Source organism: Amblyomma mixtum, chromosome 10 (assembly GCF_055824585.1).
Source record: "Amblyomma mixtum isolate Tamu chromosome 10, ASM5582458v1, whole genome shotgun sequence".
Taxonomy (NCBI): Eukaryota; Metazoa; Arthropoda; class Arachnida; order Ixodida; family Ixodidae; genus Amblyomma; species Amblyomma mixtum.
In genome coordinates, this window is record NC_143021.1 from 149,081,086 (window position 1) to 149,104,318 (window position 23,233).

At 49.4% G+C, this 23,233-nt stretch overlaps 1 protein-coding gene across 2 annotated transcripts in view; it reads left to right on the forward strand.

Annotated features, from left to right (window-relative positions):
• The window catches only part of LOC149327275 (dermonecrotic toxin SPH-like), a 60,579-nt gene that overhangs the window by 30,775 nt on the left and 6,571 nt on the right, over positions 1-23,233 (forward strand). For both annotated transcript variants that reach the window (XM_089565031.1, XM_089565030.1), the window contains one exon: positions 16,133-16,258. In XM_089565031.1, the coding sequence (XP_089421157.1) occupies positions 16,133-16,258 (126 nt within the window). The remainder of the gene's footprint in view (positions 1-16,132; positions 16,259-23,233) is intronic.

Genomic DNA, 23,233 nt, shown 5'->3' on the forward strand with positions numbered 1-23,233 from the left:
GCTGACGACATCGTCGACGGCATCGAGTCGGTTGTCGGCCCGAAAGGGCTAGAGAGCCTCCAACACCATGGAGGCATGAAGTTCTGCGTCGCCATGGCCTCGGCTGCGGCGGCAGAGAAAATGCTAGTGGAAGGCGCCTTCAACGTGAATGGCACTTCCGTCCCAGTAGCCTGCGTGGGACCCGCCGTGGTCCACGTGACGGCTTTTCGTGTGCCGCTGTTCGTGGGAGACGCGGCGCAGGCGGCAGCACTGTCCTCTTACGGAAAGGTGCTGGACATCACCCACCCCGTCCTCAAGGGCCGTCGTCACGTCGGCAACGGGACGCGCGTGGTCCGGATCGAGATGAAGCAGGCGGTGCCGAACTTCTTGACCGTCCAGGGCCACCGCGTCATGTTTGACTACCGAGGCGTCCGGAAGGTGTGTTCCCGCTGCGGGCAGGACGGCCACATCGGCGCGGCGTGTCGAACGCCGCGGTGCGCTCGCTGCGAGGTGTTCGGCCACGACACGGCAGGATGCGGAGCGGCTTGCAGGCGCTGCGGTGGAAGCCACGCCACAGCGGACTGCCTGCGGCCACGGTCGTATGCGGCGGCCGCCGCCTCGAGGAAAGCCCCGAGCAAAGACAACGTGGCCACGGAAACACGGAGCACACCAACCCTCCGGACGCCTGTTGCCGACGTGGTCCCTACGACCAGCAGCCCGAGGGAGCCCGAGCCCACCCCCGCGACGGAGGTGCCCGTGAAGGAGCAGCTCGAGGGGTCGCCTTCAAACGAGGTGGAGCCGTTCGGTGCTGTTTTCTCGGAACCCTTGCCGCCGCTACCCCGCACAGCTTCCTTCAACACCGAGAGCAGCAGCGGCGATGAGTCGAGCGTGGCGTCGGGCGACCTGGTGGACGTACCGGACAAAGTCACGCCGCTTCGCCTGACAGGCGACTTGACGTCAGGACCGATGACTCCTGGAGGTGCGGACGACGCGCGCTTCCCATCACCAGCCAGCCACACCCTCCCATCGGCGACCCTGGCGTCGGCATCGGCTTCAGCTGCGAGCGTCGCCAAGACCACGCAGCAACCGGTGAGCGAGGCCACAAGCGCCGACGGCCCCGAAAACATGGACTTTTCCCGACCAGACTTCAAACGTGCCCACCCCCAATCATCGGAATCCGAAGGGACTGTTAACGAACGTTCTAGCAAAAAAGTGCCGCGCGCGCCAAGCGCCGCCCATGGCAGCGCTCTTTAGGTTGTATGCTATGCCGTCGGTGCTCTTGGCAGTCATGGCGGTTGTGCATCTCCTCTCCCTGAATGTTCGGGGATTTCAATCCGTAGACAGACAGAGAGAGGTGATGCACTTTGCCAGGGCTAGGGGCGTCGACATCCTGTTTTTACAGGAATGCAACTTCCGTACTTCACTTGATGTGCTGAATTTCACCACCCGGTTTTCTGTTTTTGCTTATTTTTCGTTGACTGATTTTCATATGTGCGGTGTTGGTGTCGTTTTTGTAAACCCCTGCCTGCGCGCGGGTGCTCATTGCACTTTCGGGCTGGACGGCCGCACTCTTGCGGTCGACTTCACACTAAACCAGCGGCGGGTACGTGCGTTGGTTGTATATGCGCCAGCACGGCGGACTAGTAGTTCTGATTTTTTTGAGCGCCTCGACTCATTCCTCCTTGATCCCTACCCCACTTTCATCGTCGGTGACTTCAATTGTGTACTTAACATCGACCGTGACGTCCGCGGACAGGGTCACGGTCGCCGTTATTGCGGTGCCCCCGCGCTCCGCGATCTCGTGACTCAGTTCCGCTTGTCTGACGCGTGGGTGCAGCTTCACGGGGATGCCTTTGGAGCGACGTTTGAGAGAGCACAGTCAGCGAGTCGGATAGACAAATTCTATTTTCCACCAGAGCTCGCTTCGTTTGTCGTTAGCTGCGAAGTTCTCGCGTTCCCTGCAGGCACGCCGGTGATTTCCGATCACCACCCCTTGTCAGTCAGGCTCGACTTTGGTGAGGACACCCCACGTACTGTTACGTGGCGCATGGACACGAGCCTACTGGCGGACCCGGAAAGCGTGGCGTCGCTGCGTACGGCGTTGGCAGCATCGTGCAAGAGCTTCGTTGCGACTGATTGATGGGACACACTCAAGGCTCGTTGGCAGGCAACTCTGGTGGCGGCCGGTCAAGACCGCAGACGGCGGGTAACTCATGCACTGAATGACACCCTCAAGCGCATCCGTATAGTGCAAAGGGGAGCACCCTTAACCTTTGCCATGAGCGATTACCTGAGTCTACTTAAAGCACGTTACCACGTGTTGCTCTGCCAGTCATCACGGGCAGCTAGTCGTGCACACCAGCTCGGGCGGCCGATATCAGACCCGGCTGTACTACGACACGTACGCGCAGGCACGGCAGAGGAATTCGCTGCCGCTACTGTGCCTTTCGTGACACTCCCAGACGGCACCCAAAGCAAAACCACGGCCGATATCTGCACGATCTTCGCAAGCCACTTTTCGAACCTGTTCTCTACGGACAGTTGGCTACATCTTCAGGATGGCTATGACGGGCTTCTACAAAGTTTTTTTGGAAACTTGCCACGAGTAGCTGAAGAGTTGCATGAAAACCTTTGCGCACCAGCCACAAGCCAAGAGCTACACGCCATCCTGCAGAGTATGAATGCAGCCTCTGCCCCCGGTCCAGACGGCATTCCAACAAGTTTTTATTCAGACTTTTTTTACGAGATCCAAGGAGCGCTCCTGAAGATGGTCAACGGCTTCCTCGCGGATGGGTTACGTCCAAACTCTTTCCGCGAATGTCGCATCATACTCATTCCGAAAGCGGGCGGTGACCCCTCCGACCCGCAAGCATGGCGGCCCATAAGCCTCTTAAACGCAGATTACAAAATAGTCACATCTTTACTGAACACAAGAATGCGGACGATCCTACCTCACCTAATCCACCGGGCTCAAACCAGCAGCGTCCCTGACCGCTCTGTGTTTGATGCATTGGCACTCACTAGAGACCTGTTCACATTTGCCAGCAGGACGGGCTTCAGCGGGTGCTTTGTTTCACTAGACCAGGCGAAAGCATTCGATCGGGTGGAACACTCGTATCTGTTCGGAGTCCTTGAAGCCTTCGGATTCCCTCCGCAAATTGTCAGCAGGCTGCGCTTACTTTACGCAGACCTGAATGCTCGCCTCTCCGTAAACGGCCACCAGAGCGCTCCCTTCTCAGTCACCAGGGGCATAAGGCAAGGATGCCCTCTCTCCCCAACATTCTTCGTGTTATGCCTGGATCCACTCATCCGGCGCATTAACGACAGCCTATCCATACGCGGCTTCCCTCTGCCTGGCCAGGGCCAAATCAAGGTATCGGCCTACGCCGATGACGTGTCGCTTTTCCTCAAGGACGAGGATAGCTACGCCGCTTTTTCGCGGCTGTTTCTCGAGTACAGCGAGATATCTGGGGCCCTATTGAACAGGGTAAAAAGCAAGGCACTAAGGTTTGGCACCTTCCCACCGAACTTTGCGGGCGAGGTGGAGTGGGTGCAGGGAGTGAAAGTCCTGGGAGTAGTATTCCTCGCCAGCGGAGAAGTAGCCCGCGAAACCTGGACTAACCTCCGCACGAACGCTGAGAAACGCCTCTCGGTGGCGTCAACTTTCCGCCTTTCAATGGCAGAGCGCTGCTATATAGTTAAGTCCACAATCCTAGCCGCATGTTTTTTTGTCGCCCGCGTCGCAAACCCACCGCGCACGTTTGCGCGCAGGCTAACCTCGGCCTGTGGCTCTTTCGTTTGGGCGGGCAAAACCGAACTTGTGTCACGAATGTTCATGCGCCTTCCATCGTACATGGGTGGGTTTGGTATACCTTGTATCCGCACCATGTGCAATGTGCTCGCCTTGCGAGGAGTACGAGATCTTGTACGCAACCCAAGACTATCCCGGGAGAACACTCCTCACATACTTTCTGGGTACAGCGCGTAACGAGTTTTTTTCACAACACGTGGTTGGCCCTACAGCCGAGCAGCCCCCGGCATTTTTCGTTAATGTGCGTCGCACACTGACGTCGTTGACTGCCAGCGTGCCCGATCTGGATGTTGATGAAACCCCGCCCTCCAGGATGTGTGAAGCACTAACGGTCGCTGCGCTGACCTGCGAACAACTCCAGAAAACGAGACGGGCACGCTGGCGCCAACTGACCTCAGCTACGCTTCCTGCAGATGTCAGGGACTTCGGCTGGCTGCGAGGCTGGCGGGTCCTGCCCACAAGAGACCGCCTTGCGGCGTGGGGCGTGGCGCCCTCCGCCCGATGCCCGCAGTGCGGTCTGCTTGAAACTTTGCAGCACGCAATGTTTGAGTGTGTAGTTGCGCGCACCTTTTGGACATTAGTGTCACGCATGTTTTTAACCCGCCTGGAAGCGCGCACTAGTTCTCCCGAAGTGTTTCAAAATATGCTCTTGTGTGTCGGCATGTTCGTTTTGTGGCGGCAGCGTGGAGTGGCATCCTTAAATGGGCGTCCGCAAAGAACAATGTTCCCAATGTTGCAGCGCCTGCGCACGCGCCTCTTTGAACAAGCATGCATGGACGCTCTGTCAATGAGCGAGGCTGAGTTCTTGCGCAAATGGTCGACATACTTTATCGTCCTGCGCGGCGGTCGAGTATCGGCATTTCTACTGCATTACTGACGTGCTCAGTGCTGCGTCACTGAGCATGTGCTTGACTGATCAGAGCATTAAGTTCATCTGTTTTGTTTTGTATTTTCTATGTTAAAACAGAAAAAATAAACTTCTCTTTCTACGCCGCCGTCGAGTGACTCAGTTCTTTTTGGGGCGCAAGTCAGCCCAAATAAAGAGCTTCGTTTCCAAGACTGGTTGGTGTCTTCCTGACCGCTGCACTGCCGTCACTACAACGTGACATCTGGTGGAGGTGCTGGGTAGCCTTCCAGGTACCGGACAACCCCTGCAAGTCGTGACGCCAGCTATTTGAGTTATTCGCCGGAAGACCTGACTCCAGTCTACCACGCAGCCTCTGGAGCCTCCAGCCATGACTTACGCCGCAGCAGTGCGCCGTCCTGGACCTCGACGACGGGACCCAAGCCCCTATCGCCCTTAGCCAGCTGCGCTGGAGCGCCGCCCTCTCGCCCCAACTCGCCCGTCCTACGAGCGTCGTACACGGCCGAGGAAATGCGTCGAGTGGAGAACACCCGACCAGCGCCGCCCACAATGCTTCCACTGCGGAGAAGCCGGTCACATTCTCCGGTACTGCTCATACAGGAGAATGGGCATCCGAGGGTTCCCTTACGACGCCCCACGAAACCGACCCGGCCAGCGACCAGCCGAAATCGAGGATTTTTTGCGTCGGGAAGGACACTCATCGCCGAGGCGCCTATCGCGTTCTCCGTCGCCATCGTCACCGCGCTAGGTATCTCCTAGCCGAGGCTACGCAGTGCGTGGACGCTTCCCCAGCCCCCGAAGGTTAAACTGAATAAAGCAGCCTCTGGAGGTGATGTTGCTTCTGAGCGCAAGAACTAAGATCCTCCATCGACGAAAACAGAAGACCATGCCCCCTACGACAACGACGACCCCTATGACAACGACGATCCCTACGACGACGACGATCCCTACGACGACGACGATCCCTACGACGACGACGATCCCTAAGACGACGACGATCCCTACGACGACGACGACAAATACGACGACAAATACGACGACAACACCGACGGCGACGACGACACGGCCAGACTTGAAGCTTTTACCGCTGCCCTTACACCTTATTAGGAACGCTAAAGGACTCTAAGTTCTCGAAGCATTCTCCGTGTTTAATTTCATTTTAAAGCATCGCGACGATGCTTCTTTGGAAGGGGGGTAATGCCACGTATCATTGTAGTGTTTGTTCGTTCACGCTCAAGGCTGCAGGAAAGGGTTGTTATCACTTTTGTTCGTGACGCGAGACGCAACCAGACTAATCTCGATTGATCGCAGCCATGAAAGGCTGCATCTAGGTTTTTCTAGACTACTGTAGAAGATCTTGTCTTGTTATCTGGAAGTTTCCTTGCCGCCTTTAAATTGAGCGATGCCGCGAGCGGCGGACATTCGTAGTTCGACGACTGACGAGCACGTTTGTTGCTTACGCCGCCGTCGAGTGACTCAGTTCTTTTTTGGGCGCAAGTCAGCCCAAATAAAGAGCTTCGTTTCCAAGACTGGTTGGTGTCTTCCTGACCGCTGCACTGCCGTCACTACAACGTGACAATATATGTGATTTCATATCCAAAACAGACGCATCAGCTCTCCGTTACGCCGTAGTGAAAGGTTCTTGCTTGAATAAGAGGTAGAGGTTTAGAGTAGTGAAACCGAGTAGACGATCGAAAGCATGTGCTCATTCTTCAATTGGAGGGGCATTTAAGGTCCCCCTTAAGGAATGACGCGATAGGGTTACTGGGATAATGTCCCAGTGCAGTGGCGCCGTGGTTAAGCGATACGCCACCACACTGACTGGTGGCTGTTTCTCACCCAGCCACCGGTATGACAATGCGACCCATGTTGTTCTTCCCGAGCAACCTCTCGGCACACGGGTGCCTATTTCGTTCCTACTCCATCGAAATGCGATCGCCGCATCCGGAAACGAAGCCACGTCATTGAGCTCTGTAGTCGAGCCCCTAGACTACTGAGGAACCCCAGCGTGTAGCTGATAGCGACCGTCCGAGATAGAGCGTGCAAGGTTACCAGAACATTCTGAAACAACGTAGACTCGGCTCCGCCTGGAGCCGATGAATAGAGATAAATCTGGTCGCGTCTTGCATCACAACGAAAGCGAGAAAGGAGCGTTCCGGCAGCCTTCAAGGATGAACAAACAGTGCAAAGCTTCGCACCAATATTTCACCATCCTGAGGGCGATTTCGCTTCCATCCTTAAGAGCATGTTAACTATGCTCTCACAGGCAGTAATGTTATTGTCAGGAATATCACAAGGTGTATTTAAAACTGGTCAAGAAATACAAAAGACAGTTCTAAAATGGTAATTGAATTGTAATGCAATAACTTCAGGATCTTTTATTGGGTCATCTTCATGTAACATTTCATTAACAGTCTTCTTCGCTAAGAGACATCCGGAATTTTTTAGGATATGATTTAATAAAATTAGGCTGGGTAGTGTTCAAATAAAGATCTTCTGATGAATTAATAGCCTCTGACAGGGCGAGACGAGTATTGCGATCAATGTGAAGCAGTGCGCTTTTTCCTTTCGCGATTCGCTTTCCTTTCTAAATCTATTGTATTCTCTGTTATTCATGGATTACATTTAGCAGTCATTTATTTTAATTTTGGGGGACTGAATGATCAAAGCAGAAGCTCGTTTATGGTTTCGTTTCTAGGAGTTTAACGTCTCAAAGCCACTCAGTCTAAGAGGGACGCTATAGTGAAGGGCTCCGGAAATTTCGACAGCCTGGGCTTCTTTAACGTGCACTGATATCTCACAGTACACGGGCCTCTATAATTTCGCTTTCATCGAAATTAGACCACCGCGGCTGGTATCGTACCCGCGTCTACGGGTCAGTAGCCGAGCGCCATAACCCCTTAGCCACCGCGATGGTTCAAAGCAGAAGCACAATTTTAAATTTAAACTTCTTCCATTACGAGTCAACGTCGCTATCAGCGAAATTATCAAGGTGACACTCTAGGTAGTCTGTTACGCTTGCATCGTCAGATTGCCTATATTCTAGAACAGTTTTGAGCGCAGAGCCGTGATTTTGTCCAGTACAATGCAGGGTAAAAGTGACGGAGACAATTTTCAGGTGTCATATACCACATTCAACTGAAACATCGTAATCATCTATAGGGCGAGGAATAAAAACAACGTCAAGAAGTGAGCACGACGAAGCGGTAACGCGTGTTGGCTGCTGCATAACTTCTAGTGTATTGTGACGAAACATAATACCAAACACTACAATAGAAGAGTAGTGTAAAACGAAACCCGATTTCAAGCAAATCAATCCATTTCAGGAAGGTTAATATTGAAGAGGGTAGACGACGACGACAATGAGAGAGAGAACAAGTGCGAGGAGACGAAGACGACAACGAAGTTCTGGCCGTGTTCTCGGTGGCGCTCGCAGCTATTCCCTTCTATCTCTAAATATCTCTAAACATATTCTTTCCTGCAGCATTGCCTTCGGTCATAATAGGTTCTTGGCTGCTGAATTTTTCCATGTTCGTTTTACGTTGCATTAAAAAATCATATGCCGAATCTGGGAGCTCATACCCTTAAAATACCGGATAAGGATGTTCAAAAAAGGATAAGTATAAGGCAGAGAGTTTCGTTACTAAGGATTTGCTCTAAAATATTGATTTCAATGCCAGTTTTACTGTTTACAGCTACGCCACTTCCTCTTTTTTTCCTATTCATGAGGTAAATTTTGTAGGTAGGTGGGATGAGAACGTCTTTGCTGGTTGTAATGTTAAGCCATGTCTCAGTAATTACAACTCTATGTAGACTACAAGATAAAACAACAGATTCACGCTGGACTGTCTTATTTACGATACTGCAAGTGTTTAAATTCAATAGTTTCATGCATTTCTCATAATAACGTCCTTGGGATTGCTGGAATACAGATCTATAATTAGTTTCCTGTAATAAGCACAATTTTATTTAGAATTAGCTGCGGCGGATAAATTTGGAGGCATCCGAGATGCCAGGCCGGAAGAGACACCTTCAAGTACTGCCGCCCGCCTACGCAGAGCGGTCACTTCTTGCCGCAAGCTAAAAATCATCACTGTGGCTATCCCTCACACCCAAACCACAACAACCCTCTGCGGTTGCTCAGTGGTTACGGCGATCGGCTGCTGCCCCGAAAGACGCGGGTGTGATCGCGGCCGCGGCGGCCGAATTTCGATGGAGTCGAAATTCTAGAGGTCCGTGTACCGTGCGTTGTCGGTGCACGTTAAATAACCCCAGGTGGTCGACATTTCGGAGACCTTCACTGCAGCGTCTCTGATAGCCTGAGTCGCTGTGGGAGGTTAAACGCTATAAACCAATAAACCAAGAAACGACAAGTACCGAGCATCGTCGGCGCGCCACACTGCAGCAGCAGGCAGACTTGCTCCGAACGGTCCGAGGAGCTGTTTGAGGACGCCCAGTAATTTATGAAACAGGTGCCTTCATGTGCATGTGAAAGGGATTTAGGTGCACGCACCCGCGTGTCCTTGCCAGGAGCAACCAGTGCCGCCGGACGAGTGATGCAGGTTGTACCGTAGCGGGCACGCAGAGGGAAGGCGGTGTTGCCGGTAAGGTTGTTTTATGCCATCACCTAACATCATTGGCAAAACTAATGTCATTAAACCTAAACCAAATGCGTTATTTAGGGCCCGCATGATATGATAGCTCTGACTAGTTTCTGGAATTAGTAAAATTGACTATGCAGCTTTCTTTATTATCCTAGCATGCAGAAATTTAACAAGCCACACCAGGATACCTGACGAAGAACCGGCAACATATGCAAAAGTTTCCATTTTTTCTTAGAAATACTACTAGCTTCCCATCACTAACTGCAGGTTGCAGCCGTTGCTTTTTCAATGGGTTAGTAACTGTTACTAACCTTCCATTTACCAACCGCAGTTAACAGTTAGCTGGAGTTAACTAACAGTGTAGTAACATATGTGATATCCCGTTACTACCCCAAAGTTAGTAAGTACTACTACTTTTTTCTATGAGCGCAGCTTATTGCCGTATAGGCGCTTTACTTAACACATCTCGAGATATTCGGTAATACTAGAGCGCATCATCGATAACTGACTCGAACATCGCACATGACGCACCGCGCAATCTGCATTGGTCGTGAACGCTTAAGTCGCAGCTGGCAGGAGCGCGTAGCAGACAACTTAGCTGCCTGCGGAGGTAAAATAAGCGCACAAGTGACAAAACGTACGTTCCGAACACTCGTGGCAATATTTGATTTAAAATGAACAGAGCCTGTCAGCAGCGTACCTCTGGACCTCAGCACAGCGCTGCCAAAGTGGCTTCTCACGAACCAGTCTGGAACAGAGCACCCCAATATTCTAAAAGAGAGAAAGAAATGAAACTTATACTCAAATATTCCTCGACTTTAGCTATAAAGGATGTACTCGTCGAGCAAACGAGTAAATTAATGTCGAATCTCCAGCGAATGGTTTCTAAAAAAAAAAGTGAATGACCTAGAAGCATGCTCTCGCTATTTGCGCAATTCCATGCGTATTAAGGAATACAACATACAAGGACGGACTTTTAGTTAACTTCCAACTTTTACCTTCTTGTATTTATACACAAGTGCAATCCCGAAAAAGAAAACATGGTTATGACTAAGCTCAAAACCGGTCTACAGGGGTTGTGTTTTTCATCCATGCTGGCAATTCGTTATCAGCAGGTAGAAGAGTCAGCTGAGTTTCTCTTTTTTTATGTCAGCGGGAACATACACTTCCGCTTCTGCAGCCACCACCTGTGGTGCGACAACACAGCGTGAAGCTGATTGCGTGTGACTCATTGCCCATCTGCTCCAAGGCAGCTAAACGCGCAAGAACCTGCAGCACTGGATATAGATAACGACAGTGGAAAAGACGGCAACAACGATTTATGGGCTGGCGTCGGAAAGCTTCCTTCGCAAAAGCTGGGGTTGCGACTTCGCTGTCGCAACGTCAAAAAAAAAAAAAAACTCTTCGGTCCCACTTTGCTCCGTAACAGGATAAAGTCACCGAAAGCGGACCACGGGCGGTTCATATATGATAAGGCTATTGAGTGCGGTAGATCTTGCAGGGTCGGCGGGTCTTTGTTACCTTTGTACGAGTACATATGGGCCAGCTTGTCGTTAAACACAGAGCTGTTGCATGTGCCACAGACTTGATGCACGTACGCATGCACGGTGGGGAAAATGCGACGCGTGCGCAGAAAGTGCCCTGGTTTCAAGAGCACCAAAATATTACCGAAGGCACTCAAGACTACTCACGTGCTTTGAGTTCGAAGGCACTGTCTCATTGTGAGCTCTGTTGCGAGATTCATTAAAGATTCCTTCTTGTCTAATGACACTCCTTACGACTGCATGCAAATGATTAGGTAACGCGCACACTAGGTTCCCTTTTATTCGCCATGAAGCAACATGGATTTGGCCCAGAGCCAGGTCGCCCACATTAGACTCCTCTGGCTTCCATAACCTCTGGAGGGTGTGTACATTCGGGACGCCCTGTTATCTTGTGGCAGAGTGACATGGTTGTAAACAGCAGCGCCATGCCGCGTTTCAATGCAGGCGAAACGTAAACGCGCCCGTGTGCTGTGCCAAGTGGGTGCACGTTAAAGATCCCCAGGTGGTCGAAATTACTCCGGAGACCTCCACTACGGCTAGTATTACCGAATATCCGATGCGCTCTGATATTACCGAATATCCCGAGATGTGTTACGTAAAGCGCAGTTACGGCAACAGTCCTATTAGAAAAATGTTAGTAGTACTTACTAACTTTGGGGTAGAAACGGGTTGTCACATATGTTACTACATATTCTATTTCTTTCACTCCCACCTTCCTCCCTTCCCTTAAGGCACGGTTCGGATGCCGATCGAGATGTGAGGTAATTGCTGAGTTCCCGAGTAGTGGAGTTGGGCCTGATGCGGCACCGCTTAGGCTGTGTTTTGCTGTGGAATCTGGTGGGCTGCGTAGAGGCACCGTTGAAGAGCCTTAAAACCAGCGCTGTGTACAGCAGCCTCGGGAATGCTCTTAATAAAGACACATGCTGCGAGAATTTGGCTGCGAAATGGTGTGCCTCAATAGCTTCTCGATCTTCGGAGGAAACGTAGGACATTGTTCCTGCCACGCATAAGCCCCGCCGCAAAGCATCCAAGAACAAGACATCGCGCTGCTCAAGATGGAAGAGAAAGTGTGCTGCCTCAAGAGAGGCAATGGAGTGCATACTGCAGCAGCGCAAAACGACGAGGGACGAAGAGAGGAAAGCACAAAACAAGACGCGGAACTTCAACTAAGGTTTGCTGCAAGGAAAACCACATTTATTCAAGATTCGTAATCACACCTGATAAACAGCCGACACCATCACATTATACAGGCACGTGGGCGCACGTGGCACGAGTTAGCATCTAGACAGTTGAATTCTTTCTAAAAAAAAAATTGCCTTTGCATCAGACCCACATCAGTATCGTTATCCAAGAAAGAATTCAACTATCTAGATGCTAACTTGTGCTACGCGCGCCCACGTGCCTGTATAATGCGATGGCGTCGGCTGTTTATCAGGTGTGATTATGAATCTTGCATAAATGTGGTTTTACCTGCAGTAAACCTTAGTTGAAGTTCCGCGTCTTGTCCTGTGCTTTCCTCTCTTCGTCCCTCGTCGTTTTGCGCGGTTGCAATATGCACTCCTTTGTCAACCACCAACTAGCCCGCCTTCATTTGTTACATGGGCTCAAGAGAGGCCTCGCCCTCTCATTCCTTGTATGGCATCACAGATGCGCGATTTAAACGCCAGTAGTCCATCGTGGCGATTGCTCAGCAACTAAACTTCGCTGCTGTGTATGTCTGTGGACTCCGTACTCGGCAAAAAAAGTCACAACCGCGCCGCCTTTATTTCGGGCCGTCGGTTCGCCTGTGTCGCTGTACAGGAGAACAAGATAGAGAGTGATGACTCGCGAGAGATTGAGCCCTCCGGCCTTTTTTAGCAGATTACAGTGCTTGCGTGTCACACTGCGTGGGTCTTTCAGCAGGTTGTCTCCAGGATTTGAAAAGAGCGCGTCCTATTCTGATCTTGTGTGCTTAGCACATACGGAGGGGCGCTTCACATGTTGCGACTTTCGGATGCATGGCGAGTTGCGGCGGTTGATTAACGTCTTCGATTTCTGTGATCAGCCAAAGACAGTAATTTCATTTTTGAACCTCGGTGTTCTGTAATCTGAGCGCGACGTCGTTTTGATGACGGACTTTAAGTGCACGTGTAACCCTAGTGATCAAGCTGCATCGAGCAAAAGTAACGACAGGAGTGCGGCGGCGCTATCTAGTGTCAATGAAATCGCAGGTTTACTAAACACTGGGCTATCTGGACCAACGTCCTGTTCCTGTACGCATGCCCAAGGAAATTCGCATGGCCGTCTTGACGGGACCTAAGTATCTTCGGCTCTTCTTACCAGACGCATCTTGCGTTGCTTAAATTCAGTGTCTTTCTCTGATCACAACGTGGATATTGTGTATATTGGTGAATTCAGCCGTCCCTAAGTTTCAAACTCGCTGCGATATTTGGAATCTCAATGCTACGCTGATAGGCGATGCGAATTTTAAAGCACGCGTAAATTTAACTTTTCATTCTGCATGCAAGTTCATTCACCTTGTGCAGCGAAAAGCTTCACTAGGCTAGTCAACACCGAGGCTAGCGTGGGCCCCGTCGTCAAAAAATGCCACAGGTGCGCATGCGCGAACTGCGTGACGTCACGCTGGACACCCGAACCGCGCCGTAAGTGAAGGAAAATGAAAAGAAAATTGGTTTTAAGCAAAGTAAACGACGCCTGTCTCTCTCATATCTCGGTGGATACCTTCAACCGCGCCCTTAAGGAAAGTTAAATGAAATGAAAATTGGTTTTAAGGAAAGGAAATGCCTGTCTCTCATACCTTGGTGTACACCCGAAAGTAGTGAAGTCACACACTGCACAAATAAAAAAATAAAGAAAAGACAAGCAGTGCGTGAGGAACCTCTCATATCTCAATGGACACCCGAACCGTGCCGTAAGGAAAGGAGAATGAAAAGACATTATGTCTTAAGGAAAGGAAACGAGTCCTGCCTCTCTCATATCTCGGTGGATACCCGAACCACGCCGTAAGGGCCTTAAGGAAAATTAAATGAAATGAAAATTGCTTTCAAGGAAAGCAAATGCCTGTCTCTCATAGCTTGGTCTACACCCGAGAGGAATGCACGCCCAGTACATGTCTCTAAAGCAACTTTCTAAGACAGCACCGTGTTCACTACACGCGCGGCTCCTCCTCCGCCTTGCCGCAGCTTCTCGCTTCGAGATGTCCAGGCTTAACCTTAGCTAAGCCACAGCCAATTTCTTTACACGAATGCACTTCCATGTAGATTGAGAGATGTTTAAGCATAAGCAGGAGTGCGAAGCACACCGATTGTAATTGGTTTTGTTAGGTCCAGCGTTGAAAAGGCTGAAGCAAAGCAAGTAGAGAAAACACATTATAGCCTTTGTGACCTTGAATGTAACGCTCCTGGTTTGTACTCAGAGGAAATCGCTGGCGTCAAGTGCCAGCTTTAACTCTTTGACGTGAAACGCCACAGACCCACTCGTAGTGCGTCTCGCTCAAATCGCGCTTTGCTCGCTGAAGAACCGTCTCGTAAGGCTTTACTTGATTGGTGCCGTTAAGCGGTTGCCAAGAGAGTATCAGCACATTACCGTGGCAGTGCCTAGGTGGCGAGCATGAATTTATTAATTTCGGAATTCGAAAATTATAAGCCTCTGTTTTCCGCTTTCTCCGAAGCCTCAGATCCTGAGGCTGTGATGTCCTTTACCGTCCATGTGGAGCTCTTTTCAGAGGATGAGCGTTCGACAATGATTGGCCCTTTAAGTTTAGCAGCACCAGAAGATTCCATTTATCAATTGCCACTTTCAAAGAAACCTTGCCCTGATAGCTTTTCTTGAGAACTTTAAGGCCTTTAAGTCCCTCTTGAGTACCACTCTACTTAATGCTTTCACCATTAGTCTCAATATCGATGTTCTGCCGCAAATGTTTGAAAAAAAATGGCTGAGGCTTAACTTGGTTAAGCCTGGAGAATGCGAAGCATCATCGTGTCGCGTAATTTGGAGGCGCACAACCACAGCGACGGCGCGAGGTGGGCCCCCGTTTCTCCACTGTCGTGACGTCATCGTGTCACGTGGTGTGAGGTCATGTATCACGTGATTTGGCGGCGCACAACCACAGCGACGGCGCGAGGTGGGCCCCCATTTCTCCACTGTCGTGTCGTCATCGTGTCACGTGGTGTGACGTCATGTATCACGTAATTTGGAGGCGCATAACCACGGTGAAGGGCTGAAGTGGTAGCTAAAGTAGTATGCTTCGCATAAAAAAAATGGGAGCGGCTCAGCTTGGTTAAGCCCGGAAATTGCGAAAGCAACTTCATCCGTTTCTTCAGCCCGCATCCGCTGTGTCTACCGCCGCTCTGCTTAGACGGCTGTTGTTTTTGCACCTGATAGAAGGATGAATAGCTCGCTGCTGTCTCTTACGCGCATTTCGACGAGCTTCCCTAGCGGTAGGTGGCATCGTCGAAGCAGATGTCAAGCCGCCGGCGGAGGCACCGCCATTACTCGCAGACGGCGCGAGATGGTCGCCCAGCTCTTCGGCGTGACGTCACAACACGTGTTGCGCTCCTGGCGGACAGCGCGGGAGTTAGGCGGCTGGTGGTGGCACCGCCACTACTCGCAGACGGCGCGAGATGGTCGCCCAGCTCTTCGGCGTGACGTCACACAGAGGTCATGCGAAAGGTCAATGGTGGCACCGCCACCGCACGGCAAAGGCTTGAAAGTGCAAGTAGTATTGCTTTCGCAATAAAAAGCTCATTGAGACTGTGTGCTGATGCTCCATGGGAGGGCTACTCTTTTATGCGTATTGTGTAACATAATTTCACCCTGTACTAGGCGTGAGATACTCATATATCAGGACAAGTACAGATAATTAGGCTTGTTCCTCCACCTTCACACTTACGTGGTGTCTGCTTCTTTGTGCCCAACTCTTCGTGCTGTTTTTTGTACTATCATTGTTGAAAAAATAGGTAGTGTTGTCTCACACTACGCCCATGCTGAAGCAAATGCACAAAGTTTCATTGAATGTCTTCCACGTTAGAGGAACGCTCGGACATTATCTTGAGTGAACGTATCATGGAGAGCTACGGGCTATAGACAAGAACTGTACCTATTACTGCGAAGGTGTCATGCAAAGAAGAAAAGTTGTAATATAAGTACACGCTTAAAAACAGGCCACCTATAGAGAATAGCCGCATGTGCTCGGAGGTCATTGGTTTCGTTGGTTCCCAGTTAAGTGGCACCCACGGTATTAGTTTTCTTACCTGCATACCCACGTGCCACCGGAAACCAGGCCAACTAACTCCACACCATTTCATTTTGCTTATGTGATTTCACGCAGCCCCCTACGAGCGCATGCTCAACGTCTTCATCTCTATTTTTGACCTCAAATCTAAGGATCTCCTCAAGGGAGCACTGGATACCCTCTCTCAAGCTGAAAATGCATCCGCCTACTTGGATCACGTTGGTAAGGCTGCATTCGGTGACTCAGTTCTGATACCCTGGTGTGTGATGTTTTTCACGCTGCCTTGTTAGATTGTACAAAGTGGCATCTGCTGTCTCCTGACAATGTCATGACGCGACTAATTTTCACTACATTGTCCCATGGTTCGCTCGCATATATCCAGCTTTCTTTTAATGGCTCGCTTGCAAAGGTTGGCTCTTTTTATTTATTTCCAAAGTTAGACGCGTTTGCAAAAGCTATTGATTTTAAAGGCCCTTCGTGCATTGCGGATAGATTTCTACGAAAAAAAATACCGTCGTGTCAATCAAATGACCAAGTTAGTCGAGCTGATTTGAATTTCAACACAGAATGCATTTAAACACAATTGTTTTATAAAAAGCTTTAGGATGTACTAATTTCGTACAGGCTTGATGATAGAATTTGTATAAACTTTTAATACACTGGTAATTCAAATGTATGATCCTTGAAGAATGTATGGCATTTGTATGATGCCCCATCATCACCAGCCTGACTAACCCCACTGCAGGGCAAAGGCCTTTCCCCCGTCTCTCCAATTTAACCTTGACCTTTGCCAGCTGCGGCCACCGTATCCGCGGAAACGTTCTAATCTCACCGTCCCCCCCCCCCCCCAACTTTCTGCCGCAACCTCCTCCGCTTGCCTTCTCTTGAAATCGACTCCGTTACCCTTAGGGACCAGCGGTTATCTTGCCTTCGCATTACATGCCCTGCCCAGGCCCATTTCTTCGTCTTGATTTCAACTAGGATGTCATTAACCCTCTCTGCCCGCTTCCTGCCTCTTAACTTTACACCTATCGTTTTTCTTTCGATAGCTCTTTGCCCTGTCCTTAACTTCAGCTGTGACCATTTCGTTAGCCTCTACGTTAATTCCCCGCAGGTGATAACCGGTAAGGTGCAGCTGTTGTATACTTTTCTCCTGAGCGATATTGGTAAATTGCCATTCATGACATGAGAGAACCTGCCGTATGGGCTACACCCCATCCATATTGTTCTAATTATTTCCGTGTCATGATCCGGATCAGTGTTCCTAATGTACCCTAAGTACACGTTTTCCTTCGCCTCTTGCAGCACCTCGCAACCAATTGTGAGCTGCTGTTCCCGTGCGAGATTGTTGAACATTACTTTGGTTTTGATTATTTGTATGATTATTGTACGACATATGTATGACAAATTTTTGTTAGGTTACTGTATCTAACAGCTTTTTCTCAGCAGCTAAAAACCGAAAAGGGATGGAGAATGAGGACAAGCTCTTGAGCAAATGTCCAAGAGTTCTCCAGCTTGTTTTGTTTAAACCTTCGTCCACGTCATTGCGCGGTTTTTAAATGCAGCTTTGCAGCCCAATACTAATGCAACTTAACTTGCTGTGAGCGGTCGTTATACCACTTATTATGCATATTTTCATAGGCATTTGTTTCAACAAAAATAATGGCATGCTATCAAGCTGTAGAGGGAAGATGAATATAAACAGTTTGAAGCCAATTTTCTTTTGCCGAACGTTACACCTGAGTCCACAGTTTTTTCTAAAGAAGAATTTTAGTGGTATGTGCTACTTCAAGGGGCTTTTATTTCATTGTAATTTTCGGATAGTGCTTTTTCATGCGATGAAAAGATGATAAACTACCACCAATGTTAATACGTGTCTGACACAAAAGGGGAACGAATTAATCACTAAACGCAATACGAAGTGCCCTTTCCAAAGGTTCTTTTTTTAATATATAACTGGTCCTCACGGGTGTTTCCTGTGCGTCATATTAAATTTGGTGCCAAAATACGCCAAGACATTTAAATTATACAAGCTTTTGTAAGGTACAGTCATTGAGAAAGATGTCGGTGTTGTGTAGGAAATAAGGTTTTGTTGGTTGGCCTATGGCTTGATACGGTTATTTCAGATATAATGTGCAATAGGGTACTAAGCCCTGTATCTCTTCTGACTATTGTTGAGTTTCTGCGTTAAATGAGCAGTCTTAGTACTTAGAGCAACTGCTAATTACAGAGAATTGTATTGTTGTGTTGCCTATGCTTTACGCGTGTGCTTCTTCACCGCATAGTGCATCGTTGCTTTTCGGCGCTTTCTTCTTATTCTTCTTCGTGTAAAACTTGCATTTAATACCACTCAAGTTGATGCCACTTAATGGACTTATAATATTTATTTATGTTATTTACTTCTATATACTGCAGACCATTTTCAGCTCTGTGCAGCAGTGTTTAAAAGACATTTTTTGGTCAAGAAAGGAAATGCACACTCAAAAAATGTGTGCTCTGTAATTTAAAACCCATACACAAAAACGGCGAGAAAGATCAAACGCAGCGTTCTTAATGTCATTAAGAAATAAGCCTTCGTATGTACACTCTGCAGCATGTTCTGGTTAGGACGATGTAAGGACAGCGTCAGATTTTGGAACTTGGTATTTTAATGTTGCCGCAAAACAGGAGTTACAAATATTGCAATCTTGAGACGATTCTACGAGGTGGCAGTGTTTGTAAATTTGCTCGAATGATTGGATTGGTAGCGCTTTTTTGTTGTAAGTAATCCGAGGAAACAAACCGTACAGCTAATTTGTGGATGAGTTCGAATTAGTTAGGATTTTGGAACTCACTGCAATATGATTCGGAATAAGTGCTTTTGTCGAACAATCAGTGCGTGAGCCAGCTCTGTAAAGTGTCTTTAATATATTGGCAGCAGTTAATCCTTAAAAAACTTAAGACATAATGCCCCTACACTAATAGGAGAGTTGTGTTTAATAATTATGCTTTAAAACTAGTCCGCAGATGATTTTTTAACTTGTAAATGGCTTTTCGAAAGCTCAGGAAAGGAATGCTTTGATATGGCATAATTCTACTTTACCTAATTTAGAGACTTTTCTTCACCTGACACAAGAAACAAACAGTGACGTTCTGCTTGGAACCATAACTACGTTTACTCTACCCTCCAGAAAAACATTTTTTTTATTTGAAATATGTGTTTCAAAACCAATGTTTGCAGAAAGGGGAAATTACCAGTTCAATCTGCTTTAAAAGGTGCACTTGGGACAAATCTTAGGTGGTGTTTATGGGTTGCATGCCGCGTTGTGATCATAAAGACGCAAAATTTTTAGCACAGTCCGTGCACCCTGTGTTGACGCTTGGGGCGCAACGCTCGCCGTCACTGAGCATGCGCCGATGGCGCTGAGGGCGTAAGGGGGCGCCACGTGCCGGCTAGCTGGGCGCACACCTACCGCTTTCATACCACTGAGCAAGTGGTCACTGAGGGTGCGAGGTAAGCAACAGCAGTTGTGGTGGCGGTGCGCGCTGAGTTAAATGTCTCTATTACATCCAATAAAAAAAGACTAATTTATTACAGAGCTCTCCACTACAGGCCATTACCCCAAAAAATTTCGGCCGTCTATGTTGCTTTGTGGGCGCAAATCCCAGACGCTGTACTACACGTCCATTGACTTCGTACGGTGTTCACGGATTTTCCTACGGATTTAACGTTACGAGCTTCGAACTTGGGACGAGAAATGCTTTAAATCACGCTATCTCAGAAATGAATTAGCATGAAAGAAAGGCGCAATCAGTTTTAAAGTGATAGCTCTTCTAGATGTAAAGCTGATCTCGATGACGGTGCGATCCTTGACCCTGACTGACAGATCAGACGCTCAGCAATAGGTTTAGGTTAAATATCAGATCTCAAACCGTAGTGGACCATTACCGACACGCTGGTGGCCTCAAAATTTATCCGGGGTCATTTCCAAAATTTGGCCCGGGCCACCTCTGAAATTTGACCTTCGCTGATTTGGGCCAAAATCGACGCCCAACCATATTTGGGCATGCCCAAACCCGATGGCGAACTCGAAATTTCGTCTTGGCGCTTTCCAAAGTTTGGCCCAAGCAACCGCCGAAATTTGACCTTGGCCGACTTGGAGAAAAATCGTTGTCCACTATAATGACTATGCCCGCCAAATGGGGGCATCCAAATTTGGCCCGCGGCATCTCCAAAGGTTTGTCCCTGGCCACCCCCAAAATTTTACCTTGGCCAATTTCGACCGAAATCGATCTCCACCCGTAATTGGGCGCGCCCAACGCAGTACGTATCTCGTCGCAAGAATTTAGCAGCTCAGCTATGACTGAAGCCACCCATGAAATTAACTGTGCTTCGCATAATAACAAGATCGCAACTATTATAGTTCGGAACATAAAAAAACCTTGGACACAGTTTAGCATGTCATTTTGATTAAAAAAAAAAGAAAATACGGATTTCGCGATAACGTGCATGATTTTTTTTTTCAGTTATCTCGCAGATCACCAACAAGATGTTTCAATGAATAATAGAACATCATTCATGCATTACGTGAGCAAAGGAGTACCATAGGGGCCTACTCTTGGCCCGTTGCCTTTTTCACTTTACGTCAACGATTCCCCTCAGATTTTACCTCAGCCAACATTCTCATGTATGCTGATGATACTACCATTATAGTTGCTGCTCATCATGCTGGCGAACCGGAAAGAATCGCTAATATAAAATTGAAGAAAAATTGGCTGAGGCTTAGCTTGGTTAAGCCCGGTAATTGCGAAAGCAATTTCCCCTGGCTGCCCCTAGGTTGGCTTGTGGTGTGTCTTGGTGGTGCTCTTAGTAAGGGTTATGTTATCAAAGTTAGTTAATGACGCTTAAGCTTCGCCTTTAGGAGTGGAACGCGACAGCGTGTTGTAGCGCTGCCAGGCAGTCCACGGAACGCCAACACCCGTTCGGCGCGATCCCTTGCCCTTTGAACGCGACGCTTTTTGAGGAAACGAAATTGCGCAGTAATTATCTGTCATCAAGGTGGACACCTTAACCGCACCGTACAGGAAGGGAGGAACGCCACCACCCGTTCAGCGCGATGCCTTGCCCTTTTAACGCAAGGCTATAGCCCTGGCTGCGCCTGGTTTGACTGGTCACGTAGAGCGAGCGCCTCCCCCAGGGCAGCGGCGCGTCGAGGATTCGCTGGGACAATCGCGACGAGCCGAGTTGGGGCCCCGCTTTTCCACAGCTGGTATGACGTCATGTAAAGCGAGCGCCGCTCGCGGCATCGCCGCGCAGCTGCGGCATGGAGGATTCGCTGGGACGATCGCGACGAGCCAAGTTGGGGCCCCGCTTTTCCGCAGCTGGTATGGCGTCACGTACAGCGAGCGCCCCTCGCGGCAGCGTCGCGCAGCTGTGGCATGGAGGACTCGCTGGGACGATCGCGACGAGCCGAGTTGGGGCCCCGCTTTTCCACAGCTGGTATGACGTCATGTAAAGCGAGCGCCGCTCGCGGCATCGCCGCGCAGCTGCGGCATGGAGGATTCGCTGGGACGATCGCGACGAGCCGAGTTGGCGCCCCGCTTTTACACAGCTGGTATGACGTCACGTACAGCGAGCGCCCCTCGCGGCAGCGCCGCGCAGCTGCGGCATGGAGGCTTCGCTGGGACGATCGCGACGAGCCGAGTTGGGGCCCCGCTTTTCCACAGCTGGTATGACGTCACGTAGAGTGAGCGCCGCGCAGCTGCGGCATGGGGGATTCGCTGGGACGATCGGGACGAGCCGAGTTGGGGCCCCACTTTTCCACAGCTGGTATGACGTCACACGTAGGCAACGCAAAAGGTCAATGGTGGATTCTCCGGGACGACGGCCAACAGCGGAAACCTCGAGCAGTATTGCTTTCGCAATAAAAATCTGGAACTTTTATCTTATGAGCAAATTGGCATTGAATACTAAGGGAAAAATCGAGCCGACGCTGAGGCAGCGATCGCATATCAAGTGTTAGCACATCAAACGTAGGTCAATGGTTCGAACCTCTCCCTCAAGGTGGGCTCTAACTTAACTGGTAAGTTTATGCTGTACGAAACGCTCAGTCGTGTGACACCATCCAAGAACATTGTGCGGCAAACGTTTGGCCGACAAACATTGCACGAATGTCAGGACTAATTGGCCCCACTTTAAGGCCCAGACAGGTATATATATACAGGATCGACATGGGCTATACCTTCGTCTGTGGTCCTCAGGCATCACGCTGCCGCCTGTTATTCCTTTCTTTCCTTATGTAACCACCTCGATATATGGCGACCACTGGGATTCAGTGTGGTTGCTATTGGGGCCGCCATCATAGATTCTATCCGTGGAATCAGCGTAAAGCCGCGTTCAGACTACGCGCGCTGCGTACACATCGTAGGTACCGATCGCAAGCGTAACCGCCAAAAACTCAGTCTGTTCAGGCTGTAGTTGCATTAGGGGAAATTACGCAACATCTGCTGCCAGCGTGGGCGTAAATGTTGGCGGCGCAGCCAATGCGCAGAGCAATTTCGGTTTTCACCTTCCGTCCACGGGTATTACTCCCCTTGGAAACCGGCGGGCCGGCTACCCGACGACACCATCCCCCAGGATGCGACGCTGCAAGCTTACCGTAGTTCCCTGTGCCCAAGGACACTGCGCAATGTACCCACTAAGCAGTAGCAACCTCCTTTTCAATATTTCTATATTTAATATATCCCGTCACGCGCAACACGGAGCCATACGTACGGAAATTTTAACTCAAAGTAAAAAGAAATGTTTATGGTCAGCATATGCTAGAGTTCACTGGTGCAAAAGTCAGGAATAGTTTACTGTGTGCCCTAAGCGTGCCAACCACTCTAAAAAAATTCCTACCCTCAAATAAATGAAGCACTTCGATTTCACAGCTGCGCTCAGCTACTGTAACTTTATGTCGTTCGCTTGGAATAACCTTCCCGTAACCCCGTACACATGCCCGAATTTAATGGGATGTGATATTTTTGTAATATGCATTTTTCATCCTTTGGAATCCGGTAAAGTGATATGCACTGTTTGTGATCAGTGCGATGTGACATTATTTGTGGTCTTTGTGAGGTGATATTACCCATTCATTTAACATTGCTCTATTCTTTGCTTCCATATGTCTACGCGTTCTTGTTTGATTTGCAAGTTTTTAGGTTTTATTTTCCTTG